At 44.2% G+C, this 23,357-nt stretch overlaps 1 protein-coding gene across 3 annotated transcripts in view; it reads left to right on the forward strand.

Annotated features, from left to right (window-relative positions):
- Positions 1-23,357, forward strand: part of Slc25a13 (solute carrier family 25 member 13) — a 178,567-nt gene that overhangs the window by 62,512 nt on the left and 92,698 nt on the right. For all 3 annotated transcript variants that reach the window (XM_085840826.1, XM_085840824.1, XM_085840825.1), the window contains one exon: positions 2,892-3,007. In XM_085840826.1, the coding sequence (XP_085696952.1) occupies positions 2,892-3,007 (116 nt within the window). The remainder of the gene's footprint in view (positions 1-2,891; positions 3,008-23,357) is intronic.

Raw genomic sequence — 23,357 nt, forward strand, 5'->3', positions numbered from 1 at the left:
GTAACCAAGTACTAAAATTGGTATGTCGTAAACTTTTCCAAAGTTTAACTTTTTTTTTTTTTTTGGTTTTTCGAGACAGGGTTTCTCTGTGTAGCCCTGGCTGTCCTGGCACTCACTTTGTAGACCAGGCTGGCCTCGAACTCAGAAATCCGCCTGCCTCTGCCTCCCAAGTGCTGGGATTAAAGGCGTGCGCCACCACGGCCGTCTAGTTTAACTTTTTATGCCCTGGATGGTGGAAGGCATGAAGGTTGCTGGTGAGGCTCTTCTATCCTGGAGAAAATGAGAGAGAATCTGCTCTGTGCCTTTCTCCAGCTCCTGGAAGATGGGGCTGGTGTGTCGGCAATCTCTGGTGCTCCTTGACTTAGTGTAGACCCATAACTATGACCTCTTCCTCTATCCTCACACAGTGTTTCCCTCACCCCTGTCCATGTGTGTCCAAGATTCTAATCATTAGGTCAGCTCTGCATCCTACCCCAGTAGCTCCTCATCTCAGCTAACCATAGTGGCCAGAGCCCTTGTCCAGGTAAGCTCATACGCTAGGCACCATTCATTCCATACCCCCATCATCCAAACTGCCTGCACTCAGGTGATAGCATCACGGAACTGCAGAGCTTCTTCTCCTCCAAAGCTCCCGTGGTCATTGTCCTTTGGTAGTGTTTCTGTCACCTCACTCAATTCACAGTTTACAGGGAGGCATGGGAGGTTCCTGGTTTCCATCCTTTGGCTTCTCCTCTGACATTGCCTCCTGACTAGCATGGTCACTGTGTGGCCCCAGCTCATGTCTTAGTTCTGTCCTCTATTCCGGCTTCCACAAGACCCTATGTGGCTCAGACCTACTCAAGCCTACCACTACTTCTGTCCTTTAAATTCATTCTCTTCATTGGTCCTTCGTAAACAGAAATATCACCTTGATTTTAATCTAAAAACCTTGGGTGATGTCGGTGACCCACAGAGGTCCATCTCCTGACTTGGACGTTTGGTACAACTCAAACAGGTCTCTGGCTCTTCACCATGTCCTCCGTATGCAGTTTGATCTGCTGCCCCCCCTGTGTGGGATATCCATGTTGGCCTGTCCTCTCTCCAGGTCTCCTCAGATGGACAGCTAGTCTACCCCCTCTGTAGTACAAAATGCCAGAGGCCAATAAATTTCAGTTTGTTTCTTCAAAAGTAGAAGGAGTTTGAGATAAGTGATCTCTAAAATCTAATTGCTTTTAAAATGTATGTTTTAAATACCATGACTTGTTGAAGCCCTTTCAAGTTCTTCTGTGGCAAAAAAAAAAAAAAAAAGTACCCTTCATCGGACTCCTTATGCATTATTTTGCTTGCTTTTTATGCACAACTCTTGTACTCACCAGGTTATGTGTGCTCTGACTGTCTCCTGACTTTAGCCAAGAATGCTTGAGTCCTGCCTATTCCCCTTCCCATCCCCCACCTTGCCCTGGTGTGTTCCAGTAAGACCTATTCTGGACACGTATTCTCTTGAAATGCTTGTTATTCCTGAACGTCCAGCCTGTTCCAAAAGATGTGTTTTGGGGAGATGCTGCACGGGACACACTCGGAGTTTTCCTTGCTTTGTAGCATTGTGCTGACATTCTAGGAAGCAACTAAGTCAGCTTTGTAGAGCAATGTATTTCTCTATAGACGTTTCAGGGGAATTACTGTTCTGAGAAACATGGAAAGACTCTGATTTTCTTCTCCCACAGCCTCCAGAGACTTGGACTGTCCCAGTAGATTACTGAAATATTTGAACCTATTACAACATAGACCTTCGTTCCTAGGAAGTCCTTTTGGAGCCCTTTCCTCTGTGCGAGTTCTGGCATGTGGCCTGTCATGCTCTTCCTCAAGCGTGGGATCGATCACGTGACATTCCTCAGCATTCTCACTCTCTGCTTTTTATGCAGAAGGACGTTGTGGCCTTTTCCTGCCTTTAAGGCCGCCTCTGGCCCTCTAGCACACTATTCTTTTATGTGCTTCATCCTCCAGGAATAAATCAATTACAATTCCCGTTTTCTTGTGCATGCCCTCGCTCATCTCCCTGAGCAGCTGAATTTGTCCTCCCTTTTTAAGGTCCATTTTTTGTTTCACTTCCATCACAAAGCTTTTTGTACAAAAATATTTTAATGAGTGTGTGTGTATTTGTGTGTGTGTGTGTGTGTATTCGCACACATGTGGGTGAGAGCCCAGAAGAGGCCATTGGATCCTTTGGACAAAAAGGCCATGGAGAGACGCTTGATGTGGGTGTTGGGAACTGAATTTTAGTCTCTGCAACATGAGAAGATCTCTTAAGGGCTGAGATGTTGTAGTCTCCTCCCCCTTTTCACTTTCTGCCCTAAGTCTGTTCTCGGTATTGGTATTGTACTGCATTGCATTGGTCCCTGATTTGGATCTGTCTTTCCTGTAGACTGGTACAGAAGTTCTGAGAGTCCCATTACCTGCCTGATCTAGCTGCAGCTCCCTGTGTAGCATCCCTACCTCATGTGTGGTCGGGAGCTGCTACAATGAATGGGCACTTATGAGGTCCTTGTGAGTGGTGTATAAGGTTGTTTATAAGGAACGGGACCGCTTCTGGGTTTTGCCATCACTTTATAAAGTATCCAAGCTCCAGTCACAGAACCCAACAATGTGCTGAGGGAAAACTGAGGCCTGAGGCCTGGAGGACAGTTAGGTTAGAACTCCCAGGCCCGTCAGGGTTTACCCGTGGGCTCCCAGCTCCCCTTCATTGATTTCCTCAAAGTGGATGCCCAAGCAAACACTGCGTGCTGCTGCTAGCTGTGTGAAGTGGGATTCCACAGTTATACCATGCCATCTGATTTTGTGACTTTAGTGTATGATTGTACAGTTTTATTTTCTATAGGGGACTAACTTTGTATATTTATTATTTTCTGTTGCAGGTTAATATCCTTCCAAGAGTTTGTAGCCTTTGAGTCTGTCCTGTGTGCTCCGGATGCCTTGTTTATGGTGGCGTTCCAGCTGTTTGACAAAGCTGGCAAAGGACAGGTTACTTTTGGTAAGGAAGGTGGTGGGGGAGCATTGCTTTGTTTTAGGAATGAAAAGCACACACATTCTCTCTCCCTCTCCCTCTCCGTCCCTCCCTCCCTCCCTTCCTCCCTCTCTAATTGACTTTCCCCCTTAACATAATATATCCTGATTATGTTTTCCCCTTTACCCATCCAGTTTCCCCCACCTCCCTTCACATCCAGACCTACTCCCTTTTTCTGTCTCAATAGAGAACAAACAGGCTTCTAAGGGATAATAATAAACGATAATATAAAAATAACACCTCATATAGAAGACCTCAAGGGAAGACTCAAGAGAGAAAGCCACTCACTCACGCCCCTGATATATACTAAACTTGATATCACACTGCACTAGCCTTGAGATCTATCTATCTATCTGTCTATCTATGTATATATATATATATATATATATATATATATACACACACACACATGTATATACATTCATTCACACACATATGTACACACACACACACACACCTGCTGCCTCAGTCTCTGACCTCACGTGAGCTCTAACCATGTTGATTTAGAGGGTGTTGTTTTCTCAGTGTCCTCAGTCCCCTCTGACTCTTATGCCCCCTCTTCCTCTGTGTTCTTGGAGCCCTGCAGAGACGGGTTTGATGGAGACATAGCATTTAGAGCTGAGTGTTCCAAGGCCTCTCACTCTGCACATGGTCTGGCTGTGGATCTCTGTATTTGTTCCCATGTGCAACAGGAGGAAACTTCTCTGATGATGGTTGAGCAAGGCACTGACCTATGGGTATAACATGATTGTCATTAGGGGTCAAGAGTCACTTTGTCATTTCACTACTTTTTTTTTTTTTTTAGAACAGTGGTTTGGTTTTACCCTAAGTCACTGGGACATCTAGTCTCAGGCTTTTTGTCTCACAAGCAGTGTTGGATATGGGTTCCATATCGTGGAATGAACCTTAAGTCAAAGCAGGTATTAGTCGGTCACTCCCACAAGCTTTGTGCCACCGTTGCCCTAGCCTATCTCGCAGGCAGGACACCACGGTAGATCAAAGGGCTTGTGGCAGGGCTGGCCCACACATTCTTTAAAGAAGCTAGCATGTTCCTTTGAACTGTACTGCATTCGGGGTTATGGCTCACATGTCTTCTCTTTGGAGAGGATGAACTCTGCTCTGGCTTAGCTTTCATACACTGTTTTAGTTAGGTGGACTCCTTGGACAGTCGCAGAGGGTGACCACTAGAAAGGACTTGTGTCCCCTTTCCTCTTTCTGTGAACCATGCTTTCCACTGCCTGGGGCGATGGCGGTTATAGGCCACCCACACCAGAGGTTCCCACACTCCCAGTACTTCTTGTGGTCGCCTGGTCTTCATGGAACAGTTTGCTGCTTTCGGTTGCATGGTTCCGGGTCCCTTGAGCTTTGAACTGGTTCTTTCCATCTGTTGTGCACATGGAGCTTGTCCAGTGGCAGCCTTTCTTAATATGAAAAGGCAGGTGCATCTTCATCAAAGTTTGCTGCAAAGCTACAGAAAATCCCGAAATCTAAGTATAGAAGACAAAGACCTGGAGGTTCTGAGGCTGGAGTAAACTCATTTTTAAAGAGTTTTTTAGTGAGGTTCTGGAGAGGTTCTGTGATGGCTTCTGATAAAGATTCCTGTAACCCTGCTCCACTCTTGCCTAGAAACAAGCCTGGAGCCCTTTGTGCATGGAAGTTGTACTTTAAAGGAGATGGCCAACGTGTGTGTATCAGTTTTCTTGTTGCTGTGACCACATATCCAACAGAAGGCAACTGAAGAGAGAAAACACCTGTTTTATTTACACTTTGAAATATTAGACCTTTTGAGGAAGGCCTGGAGAGGGGAGCACAAAGCAGGAACATGAGACAGCTCATCATATTGTGCAAATCACTGCACATTGACTCTCCTCTGATTTTCCCCTTTTTGTTCAGTCGGAATCTTCAGCCACTGGGACATTGCCACCCAGATTCAAGGTGGGCCATCCCCTTTTTAGTTAGACCTTCCTGGAAACACCTTCGAGATAGTGATACACCCCAAAGTGTGTGTGTCTGCATGGTGATTCTAAGGGCAGTCGAGTTGTTAGGAAGATTAACCCCTTCACGATGCCCTCTTTAAATGTTTGGATTCTGTTTCTAATTTGTTCAGACATCTTGTGTTGTTTTAGTGTGTTGTGGGAAGTTCACAGACCAGGGACAAATGCAGATGATGTCACACAGCACAATCAAACACACGTAACCACCATCAGCTCTGCTCTTTTTTGTCCCCATGCCCAGTTGTTCCCATTGTCTTATCACAAGTGGAGATAAGCACTCCATAGGTAAGCTAGGCTAATTGATTTATTGTATTGGCTTTTTGCCCTATTCATTTCTGCATGGCGAGACACCCAGTTCCCCCAGCAGCTCTGTAAACACAGCTTCCAGTAGAAGGGCTCTGAAGTGGCTCTGGGAGCAGCTAGCTCAGGGTGGCATGCAAGCCAGTAGAAGCTGCTCTCAGGACAGTGTTACCTTGTGGGTTCCATGGAGTGTGGCATCTCTTCTACTTGCTTTGCTCTACACATCTGAGTAGAAATGGAAGGAGCTGGGCTGGGGTGAAAAGAGTTAAGAAATGAACTCCTTGATACATGGCACTCTTTTCAGCACAGGGACAAATTGGCAAGGGAGATTGGCAGCGACATCTGGGCTCGGGGCCCCATTGGAGAAGCACCAGGTGTTCCTCCTCATACTTGACTGAAAGAGAGTTAAGGGAGGAGAGAATGACTCTGGTCCACAGTTCTGAGGGTATAGTCTACAGCAGGGAACAGGACCGGAAAGTGTGGCAGGACACGATGTGGCTTGATAAACTGTGACCACAGTGAAGAGGCAGAGGGTTGATCGGAAGTGAGGTTGGGGTATAAGTTCCAAGGCCCACCCTGAGTGATTTACTTCCTCCAGTGAGTTTCTACTTCTCACAAGTTTTACAAGCTTCCAGAACAGCACCACCAACTGGAGTCACATGTCAAAACCCAGGAGCCTGAGAGGGGCGTTTCACATGAAGTCAACAGACCCAGACTTTCAGCCATGTAAGGCGAGGGGTTAAGGCAGGAGAAGCAAGTATAGCAGACACGAGTTAGCTATGAATTTAAAAAGGACAGCGGCGTGAGAATTGGCTCCCTCAGCTCTTTTCAAGATGTTTACGGATGGGTAGATGACTTTAGCTTTGCTGTGTGTGTGTTCTTTTTATTTGTTTGTTTATTTGTATTTTGAGACAGGGATTTTTCTGATCCAGCTGCCAGCCCCTCCCAAGTCATGTGCCACCACCACACGGCGGATTTTAGCTCTCTGAATTTATTTTCTCATCTATAAAATAGAGGCAATGCCTCCGTTCTGAGACCACAGGAAAATACCAGTACATATCAGGGCGATGTCTGAGAAGCAAAGGTCTTTATAAAAGTGGTAATAGAAGAATGAGGAAGCTCCTCCCCTACCTGTTGCTGTCTTGGTTTCTTTTCTATTTCTGTGATAAGACCCTATGATCAAGGCACGATATAGAAGAGTTTCATTTGGGGCATATGGTCTCAGAGGTTAGAGTCCATGATGTCATCACAAGGACATGGTGGAAGGAACAACTGAGCACTTACATCTTGATCCCCAAGCACGAGGTGGTGTGTATGACCTGTGGACATTTATGATAGACCCACTGAAAGATCACCCTACAGGTCTCATTAAAATGATGGCTTTGGGTCTGCTGGGCCATTCACCTCCAGATAATTCAGCTGGGGAAATGCACAGTACGAAAGTATCCAAATGACTACTGAACTGCAGATTAATATACAAGTCCTAAGATTTTTCGTAGGGTACCACACAGTTATCAAGTGTAGGCGTGGCTAACAACTCTTTTGAGTCAACAAAGTCAAATGGGACATGGTAGCCTAAGGACTTTTGGATGGCGGGTGCTATAAGAAGTTAGCAAAGTGTTATGGGAAATTCATCAGAGACATGAAGAAATAAAAACAACCAGGCGTCTACACAACAGTGGAATTGGATGAACCAAGAGGACTTCCCTACTCAGTCCTGCTGTCATGAGCACAGTCTTCAGAGAGCAGAAGCCCAGTGCACAGCCTGCCTGGCTGCCTCCACGAGGCTGTCTTGTAGCGCACGCAGGCACTGGCTCTCATTCATGTCCTTACAGCTCTTCTAGGTTCCCTGGTCTAGGATGGCACCTTTGCATGTCTGGAAGACTGTGTGCATCTTTACAAGTGATGAGTAACTCTGGTGAGAAAAGCTGGAGATGCTGTGTTGATCTCCCAGCTCTACTACCTCTGTCTACCTCTTAAAGGGGACTCGTAATCACACAGTGCTGGGGTCACTTGGAGCTTTCCCCTGAACACAGGGAAGGCTCGAGAGTGATCTCATTCTCCTACCCCAGACCCCAGCCTTGCATGTAATACAGGGTGAGAGCATGTGTGCTCTTTGTTTGTGTGTGGATTCACAGGTGGTCAGGTGAGTGCAGGGGGCTTCCGTTTTTGTGCACCTGACTTCATGAATGTGGTCCCTGAACTCACCAAACAGAAGTCAGATGGAAAGAGGGAAACGTAATCAGATGTTGTTTCCATAAAGCCTTTCCCTATTTGGGGTGTGGGGGGCTTGTTTGCATTTTCTCATATTTTCTGACTTTTGTTTTGAGAGAAGAGTAACTTGGGTAGCAAAAAAGATCTTGTGTTGGCAGGGACAGAGTGCTAGAGGTGGTGGTGGAAAGAGGGGGCCTGGTTAGCTTCTGGGTCTCTTTTGTTACGTCTGTGTGTACACACGCATACATACCAGTGCCACAGGAGACTTTCTGGAGCCATCTCTCTCCTTCTTTCTACCATATGATTCTTGGGGATGAAACTCACGATGTTGCATGCCAATGTCTGCTGAGCCATCATGGTGACATGGGTACATTTTTGAAAAGAGATGATATGGGGTTCTTTGATAGGTTGGATGTGATGCATCAAGAAGACAGCTGTGAGGAAAAAGGAGAGAGAGAGAGAAAGAGACAGAGAGACAGAGAATATTCAGAGTAGAATGATTGTGCAGTCTGGCCAGATCCAGTGGAAAGGTAGACTTTTTAACTGAGAGAGAGAAGACTGGATTGAGGCTGGGTGGGAGAAGCAGGGGCTCCGTTTTGAGGCTTTGGCTTTTGTTCTTTCTATATAGTGGTTCCTGCCCATTGCTTACTGAGCAAGAGCATAGGCACTGAGACCCAGAGTGTGGGGGCTGAGAGGTGGGATTTGTGGGAGGGGTGCTCAGCAAGTAAATGGCTGAAGCCACTGAACCAGATTCTATGAGTGGATAGAACAGGTGATAGAGCAGTGAACAAGACAGAAACACTCCCTCTTCGCAGAGCTTGCATTCCAATGGAATGGAGAAAGCACTCTACAATAGGTTAGTGCCTGTAATTGCATGAAAAAGATGGAGGCTATCCAAGCAGGCTGCCTGGGTGTGGGAGAGGGAGTGTAGGGAAGGTGGATTTTGACACTGGATGAGGAGGAGATTAAAAGGTATAGACTTTGAGATGAGAATGGTCCTGTTGGGGAGGAGAAACCATGTAACGTCAACTTCAGGACCCCTGGTAAAAGTTTGTCTGATAAGAAAGCAGTTAGGAGCTGGTGTAGTTCTTTTACAGCACCGGTTGCGGACCATGGTGATGCTTAGAATGGGGGAGTTTTGAGTGGGACAAGGCCTCACACATGTCTGTCTATTGGTGAAGCAAGGGAAATCAGTGCCTTACGGTGTGAGTAGAACAGCCAGCTTACATTGTAAAGTCCCAGCCAGAGAGTGAAACCCTGCCTCACACCCAGAACAAAACCAGCCCAGAAACCAGTCCAGTCTTGCCGTTATTAGAAAGTACAGTGACTCTGTCCTTTAATTTTTACATCAAAAGATGTCTAATTTCGTGCAATATTTCCTGTGCATGTTAACAAGGGTTGTGAGAAAAAGACCATTAGGTGGTCGTAAAGCATAAAAGCTTAAGTTTATTAAGGCACTGACAAGTCCTTCAGGAAAAGGAATCTCTTTAACGCTCAAACTAGCATTTGGGAGACAAGTCAGAACGGGAGCTTTCTGTCTGGTGTCTGAGGCATACTACGCAAAACCCATACAGCGGAAATGACTGCTGGGTTAGTTTGTTCTTAATTCCAGAATGTTTCTTTTCAGCCAGCTGCTTCCGTGACACACGTGACGCTCCCTGGTCTGGATTCACGGTTAGAGTCTGTCTATCAATTCCTATAGTGACAAATGTGATTCTGTGTACATTTGGGACAACAGGCAGGCTAGATGACATAAGGAAGTACATTGTAACAGCCTTTTCCAGTCCTGGGCTGGGGAAGTGTCAGGAAGGGGTGAGAGTTAACTGTGTGGGGACACAAACTGTCAAAGCAAAGCACACCATTCAGGTAAAGGCAGATTTGCCAAAAGCCTGGGACAAACTTGGTATGGAACTAGATAAACACTGGAGGCATTTTTTTTTAAAGCTCAGTGGAAAAGAATCATTCGTTAATACTGATTTTCGATATGGGATTTCACAAAGGTAATATTGTATTGTTAAAAGAAACTTAGCCAGGACGACACAGAGAAACCCTGTCTTGAAAAAAAAAAAAAAAGAAAGAAACCTAGTGTCCTACAGGAAGTAGATTTGAGTTTGAGGCGAACATTTCCACTCTCAGGCACATTGTAGTGGGGCTGAGACCCCAGGTAAGAAGGACCTGAGCTCTGTAAGCTGACCCTGCACATTGATAGCGAATGAGCCCAAGCTGGAGCATCCTGTCAGAGAGCCCAAGCTGGAGCATCCTGTCAGAGTACAGACTCTGTTCAGAAGCTGTTCCAGTTCATTGGGTCAAAAATCCGCTATTTACGAGAAGCTAAACACGGATTTGCACGATTGACCATAATGGCTTCAATTTTGAAAGATAGTGGTATCAGAGAGCACTTCCAGTTGGTGGGATAATTTGAGAATCGTCCATGCTCAAATTGCTAAAATATTGTACTCTTTGCTACTTCATCACTCCATTTTAAAAGTGGGGCTTTTATTTATTTGTTTTTTTTTTAAAGGGCAGACTTGTTGAGAAGGTGATGTCAATTGAAGAGTAAATCACAACAGCCACGTGACGTCACTCTTAGTTAACCACAGGCCCAGAGGTCAACCATTCTCCACATGGATATAGAGTGATTAGATTGAGAGCCCCTATGTCTGTCCATCCGTCAGTCCATCCACCCATTTATCTGTGTGTATGTGTCTATCTTTTTTTCTGCTTGTGTGTGTGTGTGTGTGTGTGTGTGTGTGTGTATCTGCATGCGTATTTGTATGTGTGTATGTGTCTGTCTGTCTGAACGTCTCTGTGTCTTTCTGCATGTCTTTGTGTTTGTGTGTATCTCTCTGTGTGTGTAAGTGTGTGTGTGTGTGTGTGTGTGTGTGTGTGTGTGTGTGCACATGCCTCATGCCTGTGTTTGTTCAAAATGAAAGCTGAAGAGAACTTGTTCATAAAAAGGTGCAGAGGACGGGCAGCTAAGCTGCTAGCATTAAATCCTGAAGCTTTGAGCTGTGGGAAAATTTGACTATTTTAAACTGTACAGCTCATTTAAAAATAGTAAAATTATACCATTATTCTTTCAGTATGAGAGAGAGATAAAAATACAGTTTTTCTAAATTGGAAAATTCACTGTAATCTTGCTGCTAATGACTGATTTCTTCCAACAGTTGCAAGGCAGATTTGTTCTGATAGGTTGATAAAGGAAACAAAAATCAAGAGCATATTGGAAGTTCTTAGAGAAAATTACAGTTTAGGTATATGTTGGGGGTGGATAGTTAGACATTTTAATTGAAATAAAACAGTTTCATACTAATATGGGCTCGCTGTGGGTGTGCTTTCCCAACACATCTGCTCTTGAAGCCATTAAGTAGGGTTAAATGTATGTTAATGCTTTTGTGAGAAAATTATTTTTGATAACATCCGTCTAAGGAAACTAGCTTAGGAATTTTCTTAAACAATATAGATATTATGCTTGCATTTACAGCATGAATCAGGATTCTTAACACTGTTTACAAATTTTGGAGCTTTGGAGGTGCTTGGTTGTGCTCCTTCTAGGTGATGAAAGAAAATGATAATTGACCCAGCAGATGATTAAAGCAAGCACATCTTGGGGTGGACCCCAGTCGGCTGTTTGCCTCCAAACACTATTTTAAGTGACTTGCTTCACATGTGACGGCTGAAGACCTTGTCATTGCACTGTATGAAAAATACTTTAGCAGATACATGGAAAGCCTTCGAGTTGGCCTCTCTACTGTTGATTGAGTTAGAAATTGTGAGAGGCCATTTATATCTCATGCTAAATCTCTGCTGGCCTTTTGGCCACATGGCTTACCAGCATCCACTCTGGTGATTTATGGTGCTATGCCTAAGCATTAGAGAGCTCAGATCTTAGAGTAGGGTGGTTCTTATCCATGGGGCTGACCCTAGGGTCTTACAGTGATTGCATGTGGCATTTGTTAAAACCGTGGCTACTCTGGCTCCACCTTCCCCCTGCTGATTCAGAACGTTGAGGCATGAGGCTTGGAAATGTGTTTTAAACAAGCTCTCCTAGGAAACATAGCTCATTCTTCAGGTGAACAATAGCTCGTGGCACTTATTCTTCCGTGCGTGAGCTGGCTCAGTGGGGAAAGGTGACTGGCTGCATAGAAACCACAGCTTGTCTTCTGGCACGAAAAGAGCATGCTTTCCAGAATGTCACATGACCTTCTGTTAGGGTAGCTCTATTCCTCTCAAGTGTAAACCTGGAAGAGTTTTAAATTCTACATTCTGTTAAGTACACTGACATCATATATGGCTTCAGTAGAGCACAACTGGGCTACTCACATGCTACCTGTCTGTCTGTCTATTTGTCTGTCTACCTTAAGATCCTCATCACCACTGTCTGTGTGTATTCAAAATAACAATAAAAAACTTTATAAGATCTTAGAGAAAACTCCTTTGTAATGTGATACACTCTCTGCTTACTGTTTTAATGACATCCATTTTCTCTCAGACTTTTCTTGAGGGAGCCTCAATTGTAGCCAGTATTCCCGTTTTTTCTCTTCCTCAGACCCTTCACTATGATCAACATAAAAAGGTACTCATTAGAAGGGTCTGAAATGGCAACCTTGACACTGGGGCACACGACACAGGCTGTCTGCATCCACTTAGTCTATTGTTCTTTAACTTTCTATTCAAATTCATCTTTTATGCGATGCTTGGAAACTCTGCCCATATAAGCTGCTGTTAGCTGTATCAGCAGGTGAAATATGACTTCTCATAGAAAACACACAAATTTCCTTTGAGAAATAAGAGTTAGAGGAAGTGCGAAACCCTTCCGAGAGAAGGTGAGTGCAGTCTATATAGTCCTTCTGCCTCCTTAGAAGGCTCACTTGGGTGTTTAACAGAAACATCCTTTTTCCATTTATTGTATTAATAGACTTTGTAAGATCAATAGGAGAGATATTATGGTTTAGTGTTTGCAATAGCTTGATGAATCTTTTTTATCTTAATAGGAAACTCATTTTCACTGATTTGAAGCTGCGAAAAGTGAATCTTCTAGAAATTAAAGAGCATTAATTTAGTTATTCTGTATGGAAACAAAGATGTAGAAGTTAAAATTTGCATAAGTGAAGACCTTGATGATTTTAGATTATAGTGTGGTGGAGGTTAAGAAATAAGAGCCCATAGAATTTGTAAAAACAAATTCAGTCTAACCACTTAATGGCATGTGCAAGTAATTTGCCAATTAAATATTTCTAGTATTTGAAACATCTTCAAAGTAAAGAGTGGAGGTTCTTAATCTTTCTTAATTTCATACTTTAAGAAACATAATAGAAAATTACGTAGATTTTGATCACTTTTCATTCAAGATTTTAGCATGTGAGCTCAAGGAAGGATGGATTTTAAGTGTTGCAGAAAAACTGATGCCTTTTGAGAGAGGATGAGCTATGATATTTCCAAATCGCACTCTGCTTAATATTTTAAAAATCCTCTATAAGTATTTTGTGCTTAAATAATAATTTCCCGTATAGTTAAGACCTTTGGTCTTATCTCAGTGGTCACCTCACCTACTATGTGCAGAACATTAGGCACACTCGACTCAAATAACTCTCCAAGTCAGGTATTTTATTCCATTTTAATGACTAAGTGTTGAGTCAAACAATTTGCCCAGTTGTTGGAAGTGAATCTATAGTAGTCATTTAGGTTTTTAAAACTGCTTTATTGAGATTTTAAAATGGCCCCATTTACTCTTCCGAGCTGCAAAGTTCTTTAGTTTTAAGTACAGTCACAGATTTGCACAGCCATTAGCCCTTTGAAATTTAGGCACTTCATTACCCTAACAAGAGATTCATTACCAGTCAATCATTCCTCTCAATACCCCATTGTTTGTTTGTTTGTTTGTTTGTTTGTTTGTTTTTGGTACCTTCTAGGCCAAGGCAACCCCTAATCTACTGTCTGTCTACATCAATTTGTCTGTTCGCAGCATTGTTTTTAATGTTTACTGTACTGTGTGTTTAATGTTACTGTGTGCGCGCGCGTGTGTGTGTGTGTGTGTGTGTGTGTGTGTGTGTGTGTGCGCCCGTGTGTGTGTGTGTGCACGTGTGCGCGTATGTGTGTGCGTGTGTGTGTGTGCGTGCACGCGTGTGTGCGTGTGTGTGCGCGTGTGAGTGTTTGTGTGTGTGTGTGTGTGTGCGTGCGCGCGTGTGTGCGTGTGTGTGCGTGTGTGAGTGTGTGTGTGTGTGCGTGTGTGTGCGTGTGTGTGTGTGTGCGTGTGTGTGTGCGTGTGTGTGTGTGCGCGTGTGTGTGTGTGCGTGTGCGTGTGTGTGCGTGTGCGTGTGTGTGCGCGTGTGTGAGTGTGCGTGTGTGTGCGCGTGTGTGTGTGTGTGCGCGTGTGTGTGTGTGCGTGCGCGCGTGTGTGCGTGTGTGTGCATGTGTGAGTGTGCATGTGTGAGTGTGTGTGTGTGTGTGTGTGCGTGTGTGTGCGTGCGCGTGTGTGCGTGTGTGTGTGTGTGTGTGAGAGTGTGTGTGTGTGAGTGTGTGTGTGTGTGTGTGCACATGTGCGCGTGTGTGTAGGTCAGAGGACAACTTTCCAGAGTTATTTCTCCCCTTCTGAGGGTGGGGCAGAAGACCCCTTTACCTGCTGAGCAATCTTGCTGAAAGTTTATAAAAATTAACTAAGATTTTATGTCGTCTCTTAGTATAGACTTTTTGCATAATGTTTACAAGGTTCATACACGACATTAGCAACCTTTTCCACATATTAAGATTTATTTATTCCATTTTTATATTTGGATAATAGTCTATTATATGGATTTAGTGTATATTGTTTAGCTCATCAGATACCGAGTATATACACATAGTTTGTTACTGTTTTTTGGCAATGAATAATATTGTTATAAACATTCACATGTGTACTTTTTGTGGCTATGTGGTTCTATTTCTTGTGACTGCACGTTTGGAATTAACGTTGTTAAGGCATACAGTCAATCTGAGTGTCCTGTTTCCCAAAGTTGCATTTCATATTTCCAGTAGTGTTTGTGGGTCCCAGTGTCTTCACATTCTCAACAACACTTGTTACATTCTTCTATGCCCACGTTAAGTGTTAGACATTAGTCTTCATCTGCCCTGGTAATGCTAATGATGTGCGACACCTCTTTAGGTACTTGTGGGCCATTTTTATTTTAGAAAAATGATTCGAGACAGGGTTTCTCTGTGTAGCCCTGGCAGTCCTGGAACTTACTCTGTAGACCAGGCTGGTCTCGAACTCAGAAATCCGCTTGCCTCTGCCTCCCGAGTGCTGGGATTAAAGGCGTGCGCCACCACTGCCCGGCGAAAACTGTCCTTTTATCTTTTGTCCATCTTAAGTAGAATTGTCAGGTCTGAAGAGAAGGCTCAGCGGGTAAGAGCACATATTGTTCCTGAATATGCCCCAAGTTTGCCAAGCACAGACCTTGGCATGAAGGGGGATTCTGAAAGAAGGGGAGTCTGGGAGCAGCAAAAAGAATGACTTGAAGTCAAATCATGAATCCAAGCTGTGTTCTGCTTGATCCAGCTTTTCCAGACTGTTGCTATGTTCTGCTTTCTCTCTATAAGTTGTCCTCTGGCCTACACACACACACACACACACACACACACACACACACACACACACACACACACGAACCCACGCCATACTGTGACATGCATGCACACAATAATTTTTATCCTAAAAACTTCTCTAGATAGCTTGTATCTTGCAGAACTCAGTCCAGTGTTTCATTTTCCTTATCAACCTAGTCTTTTGCTCCAGGGTTGCTTTTGATTATCTTATGAACCATCATCTCATTACCCCACCCTTTGATTAGAAAGAGACTGCAAGCATACATTTTGTTCTTAACATTGCAAAAGAATTTAGAGATCTGTCTACCTTTGTTAAGCATAGGTGTGAAACTAGTTGGGTGGGACCCTGCCCGGAAATGACCATTTCTACCACACCTAGGCCTAACCTCACTCTGTCCTAGGCTGACCTTGAACTCAGGAATCTGCCTGCCTTTTTATCTTTCTGACAAGCTGGCTCATAGTGTAGCTGCCTTTGTTGCTTTAGATTCATGAAGCCCATCATAATTCATGTTGCATCCTTATACTTTGCATAGTTGAGAAACATATCATATATTTGGAGCTCTTTCCCATAGTCCTAAGGATTGTCCTGAAGGTTCCAGTCTTGGCAAGACATTAGTCCCATCCTCACTCCTGGACTCCTGTTATCTCAGATTATCATGGCGTCACTATATTAACAGGGAGGTCATGTCTTGGAGGAACGAGGAAATATGTCCATTAGTACATAAATAAGCTTTATGCCCACAGCAGCCATTGACACTAGCGGAGCCTCATACCAGGGGCCTGTCCCAGGGCCAGGAACCATGTCACTCTGACTCTACCAAGGCCAAGCTGGGCTCAACACAAGTTTAATTACCAGTACCACCAGGGAGTTCTCAATTCCCTGTAGCTTCAGCTCTAGGGGATATGACAGCACTCCAACCTCCTCATACAAACACACACACACACACACACACAATTATGAGAAACTAGTCTTTTGCAGGGCCATGGTGATGCATGCCTTTAATCCTAGCACTTGGGAAGCAGAGGCAGGCAAATTTCTGAGTTCGAGGCCAGCCTGGTTTACAGAGTGAGTTCCAGGACAGCCAGGACTACACAGAGAAGCCCTGTCTCAGGGAAATAACAAAACAAACAAACAAACAAACACTAGTCTTTTTATTTCTGAGTCGTGAGAACCCTTTCTATATTCTAGCATTTATCATACACAGTTTCCTACCCACCACCTCTACTCTGTAAGAGATCTTTTACTTTCTTGATGTTACACTTTACAAAAACAAGTTTGGTGATGTTTAATTTATCTGCTTTTTCCTTTTCTTTTTCTTTTTGTCTTTTTTTTTTTTTCATATTCAGTCAGCGTTTTCCTCATCCAAGGCTACAGTATCATGCCTCTATTTTTTATATTCATATCTTTACCTCTTAACGTCATAGATACATTTGTTAGGGGTTTTGTTTATCTTGGGTTAGTAGTAGGTGGCCAGGGCCAGACTTGACATTTTGCATGTAGAGATTGAAGAGGTCAGCTCTGCTGTTAGAAAAATCCACAGAGCCGGGCGTGGTGGCGCACGCCTTTAATCCCAGCACTCGGGAGGCAGAGGCAGGCGGATTTCTGAGTTCGAGGCCAGCCTGGTCTACAAAGTGAGTTCCAGGACAGCCAGGGCTACACAGAGAAACCCTGTCTCCAAAAAACCAAAAAACCAAAAAAAACAAAAAAAAAAGAAAAATCCACAGGACCTCCTCCACTCCTGGGGGGGGGGGGGTGGATAGGTCATAAAGAACATAGGTACCCCTCCGCTCCAGAAGGGAGGGGTTAATTACATTCCTCAGACCACAGGGAGGAGGGACCGACCACCAGAGCTCCAGGACACATTCCGAGACCTTTGGCCACCCACTTCATTCCCTATAGACCAATCAGTTTAAAAGTCACACTGTTCTGCTAATCATATTGTGCCTAATGGCAGTGGCCCTGAGAACTGTATAAAGGCTCCCTGGATGGGCAGCCCGGCATCACTCTGCCTATGTGCAGGGTGACCCCAGCATGCTGGATTAAATAAAATTCCTCTTGATTTTGCATTGATTCTGGCTCCACGTGGTTCACTCAGGGGATTCCGGGTAAGCTAAGGCTCAACAGAGTCTTACAAGATCATTTGTTTTACAAGCTAAGGGCTCATGTTTCTTGGTGGATTGTCAGCCATACTTGTTGGAAATCTCAGGGCAGCAAGCACACATGCTTTGACTCTAAGTCAGGCCTCTTGCCTAGCTTGGGTCATTTGTTAGCCTGTGTTATGTTGGAACCACAGTTCTGAGTTGCAGTCACTTTGTACTGACTGAAGTCCAGCTCTGTTCTTGTATTTCAAAATTTCCTGGGCTCACTGGATGGTGATGGTGTGTGCTTTTAATTTCAGTACTTGGGAGGCAGAGACAGGCAGATCTCTGTGAGTTCTGGGCCAGCTTAGTCTACAAAGTAAATTCTAGGGCATCAGGGGCTACACAGAAAATCCCTATCTTGAAAACAACAAAACAAAACCCACAAGTTTCCAGATCACCACACAAAATCTTGGCTTTTCTGGGTTCCTTGAGTTCTTGTATGCATTTGAGAAGCAGGTTGTCTCCAGCTTGTCTCTTTCTTCAAGAAGCCAGCTAGGTGTTGTGAATCTGTACGTCACTTTGGAGTGTCTGACCAGTCAACACCAACTTTGGGATGTACTTCTGCCACCCACCATAAATTTTATGTCACCATTTATTTTGAGCCAGGGTCTCACATTGTAGCTCAGGCCAACCTAAAACTCACTACACAGCCCAGGCTGGCCCACATCTGCTTCTGACTCCTGAATACTGGATTCAAGGGATAAGCCACAATCCTTATTTTTATTTATTTTGCCATCTAAATAATACTGATTATTCTAATGAATAGCATTTTATAGCATTTGAAGAGTAGATGTATTTCATATTTGTTATTAAATTCATGGCTTTTTGAGGACATTGCATATGGGATTGTTTCTTCAAACTTAGATTGCTATTTCATATATGTAAAACTACAATTGACGGGTTTTTATGCTGAACTCCCATATTCTGATCTGGCTGAGTTTGCTTACTAATATGGGTTTTTTTTTTTAGTAGAATCCTTGAGATTCTGTGTGTGTGTGTGTGTGTGTGTGTAAGAGAAATTTATTTGACCCAGCTTTTAAAAGTTTGAAATCTTCTGTCATAGGCTACTGTGTTTCTACAAGAAGCCAGCTTGTATTTTGGAGCAAATCAATGTTTCTTTGGAGGGAAGTCTGGACACTCATCTTCCAGAAAGAAACAGTTGCTACTTTGTAATTATTTCCATCGCTTTTAAAACCAGCTCTTACTCTGTAGCCTAAGCTGGCCTCAGATTTACAGTCTCTTGAACGCTGGGCTTAGAGGTCAACTTCGCCCTGTCCATTGTAATTACACTTTTACGATATGTAAAGTATAGCCGACTTTCGGGTGGGAAAACACAGTAGAGAAAACAAAGTCTTGCAAATAAAGTCAGAGGAAAATGAGCTTGTTTGGTAAAGTCTTGGCTTTAAGTAGCATCACCATTCCTGGTGGGTGACCTGATGGAAGAAGTAGGCACAAAGTGAAGTCATGCTGATTTCAGCATTGCATTCGCTTTCCTTTCCTGGAAGAGTAACGGAGCTTAGAAACGTGTGCCTCTGCCTCTCTTAACCCTGTTTCCAGTGCTGCCATCTCATTGGCAGCCAGTCCAGCTTGCCTCCTCTCTGAGTGGCCTTACTCTACGGATAGGACTTTAGGATCTTATGTTTTATGCCAGGAGAAGCCTTTACCTTTTTCTCACTCCTTTTAAGTCAGTGATGGGGCTAGGAACATGCCAGAAGATTCTCAGCTATTGAGTTATAAACCAAGAAAGCAACGAAATGGCAGAAAAAAGAAAGCTTTCTCTTCTTTCCTAAGACTTCAGGTTAGGGACTTGAGACGGGGCACAGTGGCTCTGGTGCTGTTCTTCCACAGGACCTGGGTTCAATTCCCAGAGCCCACACGGGAGTTTACAGCTATCTGGACCTCCAGTCCCACAGGATTCAATGCCCTCTTCTGGCCTCTGTGGGTACTGCATGCACATGATAACACAAAATACTCATGAAATAAAAAAAATGTAAAAAAAGCAAACAAAAACACCTTTAGCTTAGCTCTAGAAAATTCTGGAAAGGTATGGATATAGTGAGGGCTTAGCTTGGTCATAGGAAAGTCCCACGTTTTAACTCCTGGAGTCTCTATGATATAGGTCATTTGCCTTTGGAAGGCAAAATGTGGGGCTTAACCAGGCATGGATGTTGCTTTGTTTCTTAGTTTCCCATTTTTTAGCTGTCAATTGAGGCACACTCCTCTCGTTGCCTCAGAAGCCTCAGGACACTTCTTAAACACTAAAAAAAAAGATACTGTCTGGGGCAACATGTTCATGTTTTCTAAAGTAAGTGATGGGCATCACCGAGGGATCTGCACCATAGAGGGATGAGTACCACCAAGGGATGAGCACCACTGAGGGATGAGCACCACTGAGGAATGAGCACCACTGAGGAATGAGCTCCACAGAGGGATGAGCACCACTGAGGGATGAGCACCACTGAGGGATGAGCACCACTGAGGAATGAGCTCCACAGAGGGATGAGCTCCACAGAGGGATGAGCACCACAGAGGGATGAGCACCACTGAGGGATGAGCTCCACAGAGGGATGAGCACCACTGAGGGATGAGCTCCACTGAGGGATGAGCTCCACAGAGGGATGAGCACCACTGAGGGATGAGCACCACAGAGGGATGAGCACCACTGAGGGATGAGCTCCACTGAGGGATGAGCACCACAGAGGGATGAGCACCACTGAGGGATGAGCTCCACAGAGGGATGAGCTCCACTGAGGGATGAGCTCCACAGAGGGATGAGCACCACTGAGGGATGAGCACCACAGAGGGATGAGCTCCATCAGGGGATGAGCACCACTGAGGGATGAGCACCACAGAGGGATGAGCTCCATCAGGGGATGAGCACCACTGAGGGATGAGCACCACAGAGGGATGAGCTCCATCAGGGGATGAGCACCACTGAGGGATGAGCACCACTGAGGGATGAGCTCCATCAGGGGATGAGCACCACTGAGGGATGAGCACCACTGAGGGATGAGCACTACTAACTGTTGTGATATTTTTTCACTTATAGCGATTTCTTCTGTTCGTAAACCTGAAGATTTTAGAAAATGAGTGTGTCCCCAAGCCCTTTGTTGAAGCAGAACAAAAAGTTCAGATTTATGATCCCCCAAAATAATTTTGGGGAAAATATGTGTGTTTTTTAGTATGACAGATTAATTTTTGGAGGCTTTGTAGCAGTTCATTGGCTGGGACAGTAAATAGAAATGTCCTTCTGTGCTCTGGACGTCACTGGCTGTGGCCCGTCTGCTGGCTTGACAATTTCAATCCTGGTGACAATCCTGGTAGAAAGGTCAGAGAGTGACTGTGAAATGTAGAAGCTGTGCCACCTGGCAAACAACTCTAGGCCTTGCCGACCCCACCCTCTGCACAGCAAGGAGCCCTGTGCTCTTCCTAGACAGTCTTTCCTCCATCCTGGAAATGCAGCATTGAGTCTTAGGAATTTAAATAGAATAGTACTTACTGCTGGCAGGCTATGGAAATGCCTTGGGTATCTGGAGCAGGATTTATCAGTCTTAGGGTGGCTTTGGACTCACATATACTGTGTCTGAACCTTTGATTTGCCTCAGAAGAAGTGAACTTTGCTTTCTGCTTCAGAACTCCTGTGAAAGTCGTTGTTAACCGCGCCCCCAGCCCCCTCCTTCCCGGACAAACTTAGGGCAGTCTTCAGGGCCCACATCAAAGTTGAAAAAAAAAATCCTTTCTTTCTTATTTCTGTGCTTTCCTTCCTCAAATTTTGCTTCCGTGTTGTGGAGAACACCCCACCCCAATGCTAGCGATTTCTTCAGTTCGTAAACCCGAAGGCAAAGCTTTTAGAAAACAAGTGATCCCAAGCCCTTTGTCTGCCTGACCCTGATACACTGTTGTGAGGTTAGACTTGGCTATAGCTCCTTACCTCCTATGGTCCACACTTCTCCCACAGCAGTGAGTCCAGCATTTCTACTGTGCGCTGGTCTGGGGTTGCAGCCAGCTCTTCACAGCATCTGTCCTACGAGAGCTGCTGTGTTAAACCATCTAGGAAGCCGGTGATTGGCCACATTCTGAAGCTACCTGGTCTTTACACTGTGCAACTCCAGGGAGTTAACACTCACAGGGACTGTGGGAGAAATGTTTGCCAATGCAGTCACTTTGTCCTTCAGGGTCCACGCATGACTACTGTTACACGTGACTGTTGCACTGGGTGACCTGGAAACTACCACAGCTCTCCTTACGGAGTCATTGGCTGTTTCAATGGAGAGTTAAAATTTAACAACCAGGGAATCTCTTCCATAGCTCAGTACAGTCCTTTACCCTTGTGTCAGGAAAACTTAGGGGGGGGGGGGCTGGTAACCATAGAGATTATTTGTCCTGAAGGTCACTGAGAAGAGGGACTTGGGATGAGCAGGTGTACAAGTGAACTGTTGGTCACTGATTGCAGAAATTACTTTTCATGCTTCCAAAGCTACCCCCTGACCTGTTGACTGTTGTAAGCTTTTGCTGGTTGAGTTCAGCTAAGTAAACTACTTAGAGAGAAGTTGTCCTCTGCCTATAACCATGCCAGCCATGGAGAGAAATCACATGTTGACAATGAGGCCTATGCCATCAAGTCATTAATAATCTGTTTGGAACTGATTTATAGTAAATCTGGGCAAATATACATATATAGACCACATAAATACTTTTTTTTGCAACAACTAGGGTTGGCACGTTTTAGGATTGAGCAAAATCTTCCTAATATCATAGCTTTTAAAAGGCAGCTTTAAAGTACTTTTCAGTGCTTCGAAAGTCAAGCTCTCTAGAATTGTGGGGAAACTGAACCTCTAGGGTTAAAGGTTCACAGTATTAGGTTTCGGTCTGACTTCAAGGAAGTAGTAGATGACGGTTAAGTTAACTATAGGGGAAATAATTATTGGCTAGAATGAAACTTATTTTAAATGCATTCACTAATTTAAGTCTTTAAAGGTCATACATATATGTAAATATGTGTGTGTAAATACGAGTCTTATATAGGGGTGTTAGTCGTTCAAAAAGTGTCGAAACCTCTAGCACGTGTTTCTTCAGTATCTCCAGACATCCTTCTTCCACACGCCACGTGACAACCAAATTCCTGGATGCCTTGGCTGTATATTCCGTCTGTTTCATATTTTCTCTTACTTTCCATGAAACATGAAGTAAGGGCCAAGAAAAGATGTTATGGAAGCTGTCCTGCCATTAGTGCATTCAAATGATTTCCATGTACTGTGTGGCTGAAAGAAATCCTCAGCCACTCTGAGGGCCTTTGCTTGCTTTGTTACGAGGAACTCACCTTGGGCTCAAGGGATTGGACAGTTCCCCTGTGGTTTTGATGCTGTCTTCATTGTCTGTGTGTGGCATTCCCTGAATGTGGCTGTTCCTTTGAGTGTGGCTGCTCCTTGGGTGTGGTGGGTTTGTTGAATCTCTTGGGCCTGCTCCATGCTGCGGTGTGAACACAGGAGCTGCAGGTGTAAACAGGAGTTGCTAAGAAGTGTTACTGCCAGGCAAAGTCTGCCTTCAGGCTAAGGGGCTTGACCCATCAGAACAATCCTGTTACTTGGCAGGCCCCCAAGGCACGGTGGCTGTCGTCTATGCTGTGGCGTTGGAGCCCTAGACATTTTAATTACAACTCAGAGGCTTCTCAATGCAGACGGAGTTTATGGTCAAGTTCACCTTAGTGACCCTTGACTAGATGTCCCTGAGCCTCGCATCTTCCTTTCCTCCACCATTTTTTCTTTAAAATGTTAATTCCTGGTTTATATTTTTTCTTTTATAGCTAGCCTCTTTCTGTGTGTCTGTCTCTCTCTGTCTCTCTCAGAAAACTTGAGGATGGTATTTTGAAATTTTAATTTTATTGTCTTTTTAATGTTCCATAACATGTCTTTTACCATGCTGAGGTTTTTTTTTTTTTTTTTTTTTTTTTTTTTTTGGTTTTTTGTGGGGTTTTTTTGTTTGTTTGTTTGTTTGTTTGCCACCATTGATAAAATTGATGTCCAGCATAATTTTGATTTTTTTTTTCTTACCCTCTCAGTGCAAACACACACAAGTACTTGCTGACA

This window comes from Mus caroli, unplaced genomic scaffold, assembly GCF_978045245.1.
Source record: "Mus caroli unplaced genomic scaffold, Mus_caroli_1 scaffold_7, whole genome shotgun sequence".
NCBI classification, from domain to species: Eukaryota; Metazoa; Chordata; class Mammalia; order Rodentia; family Muridae; genus Mus; species Mus caroli.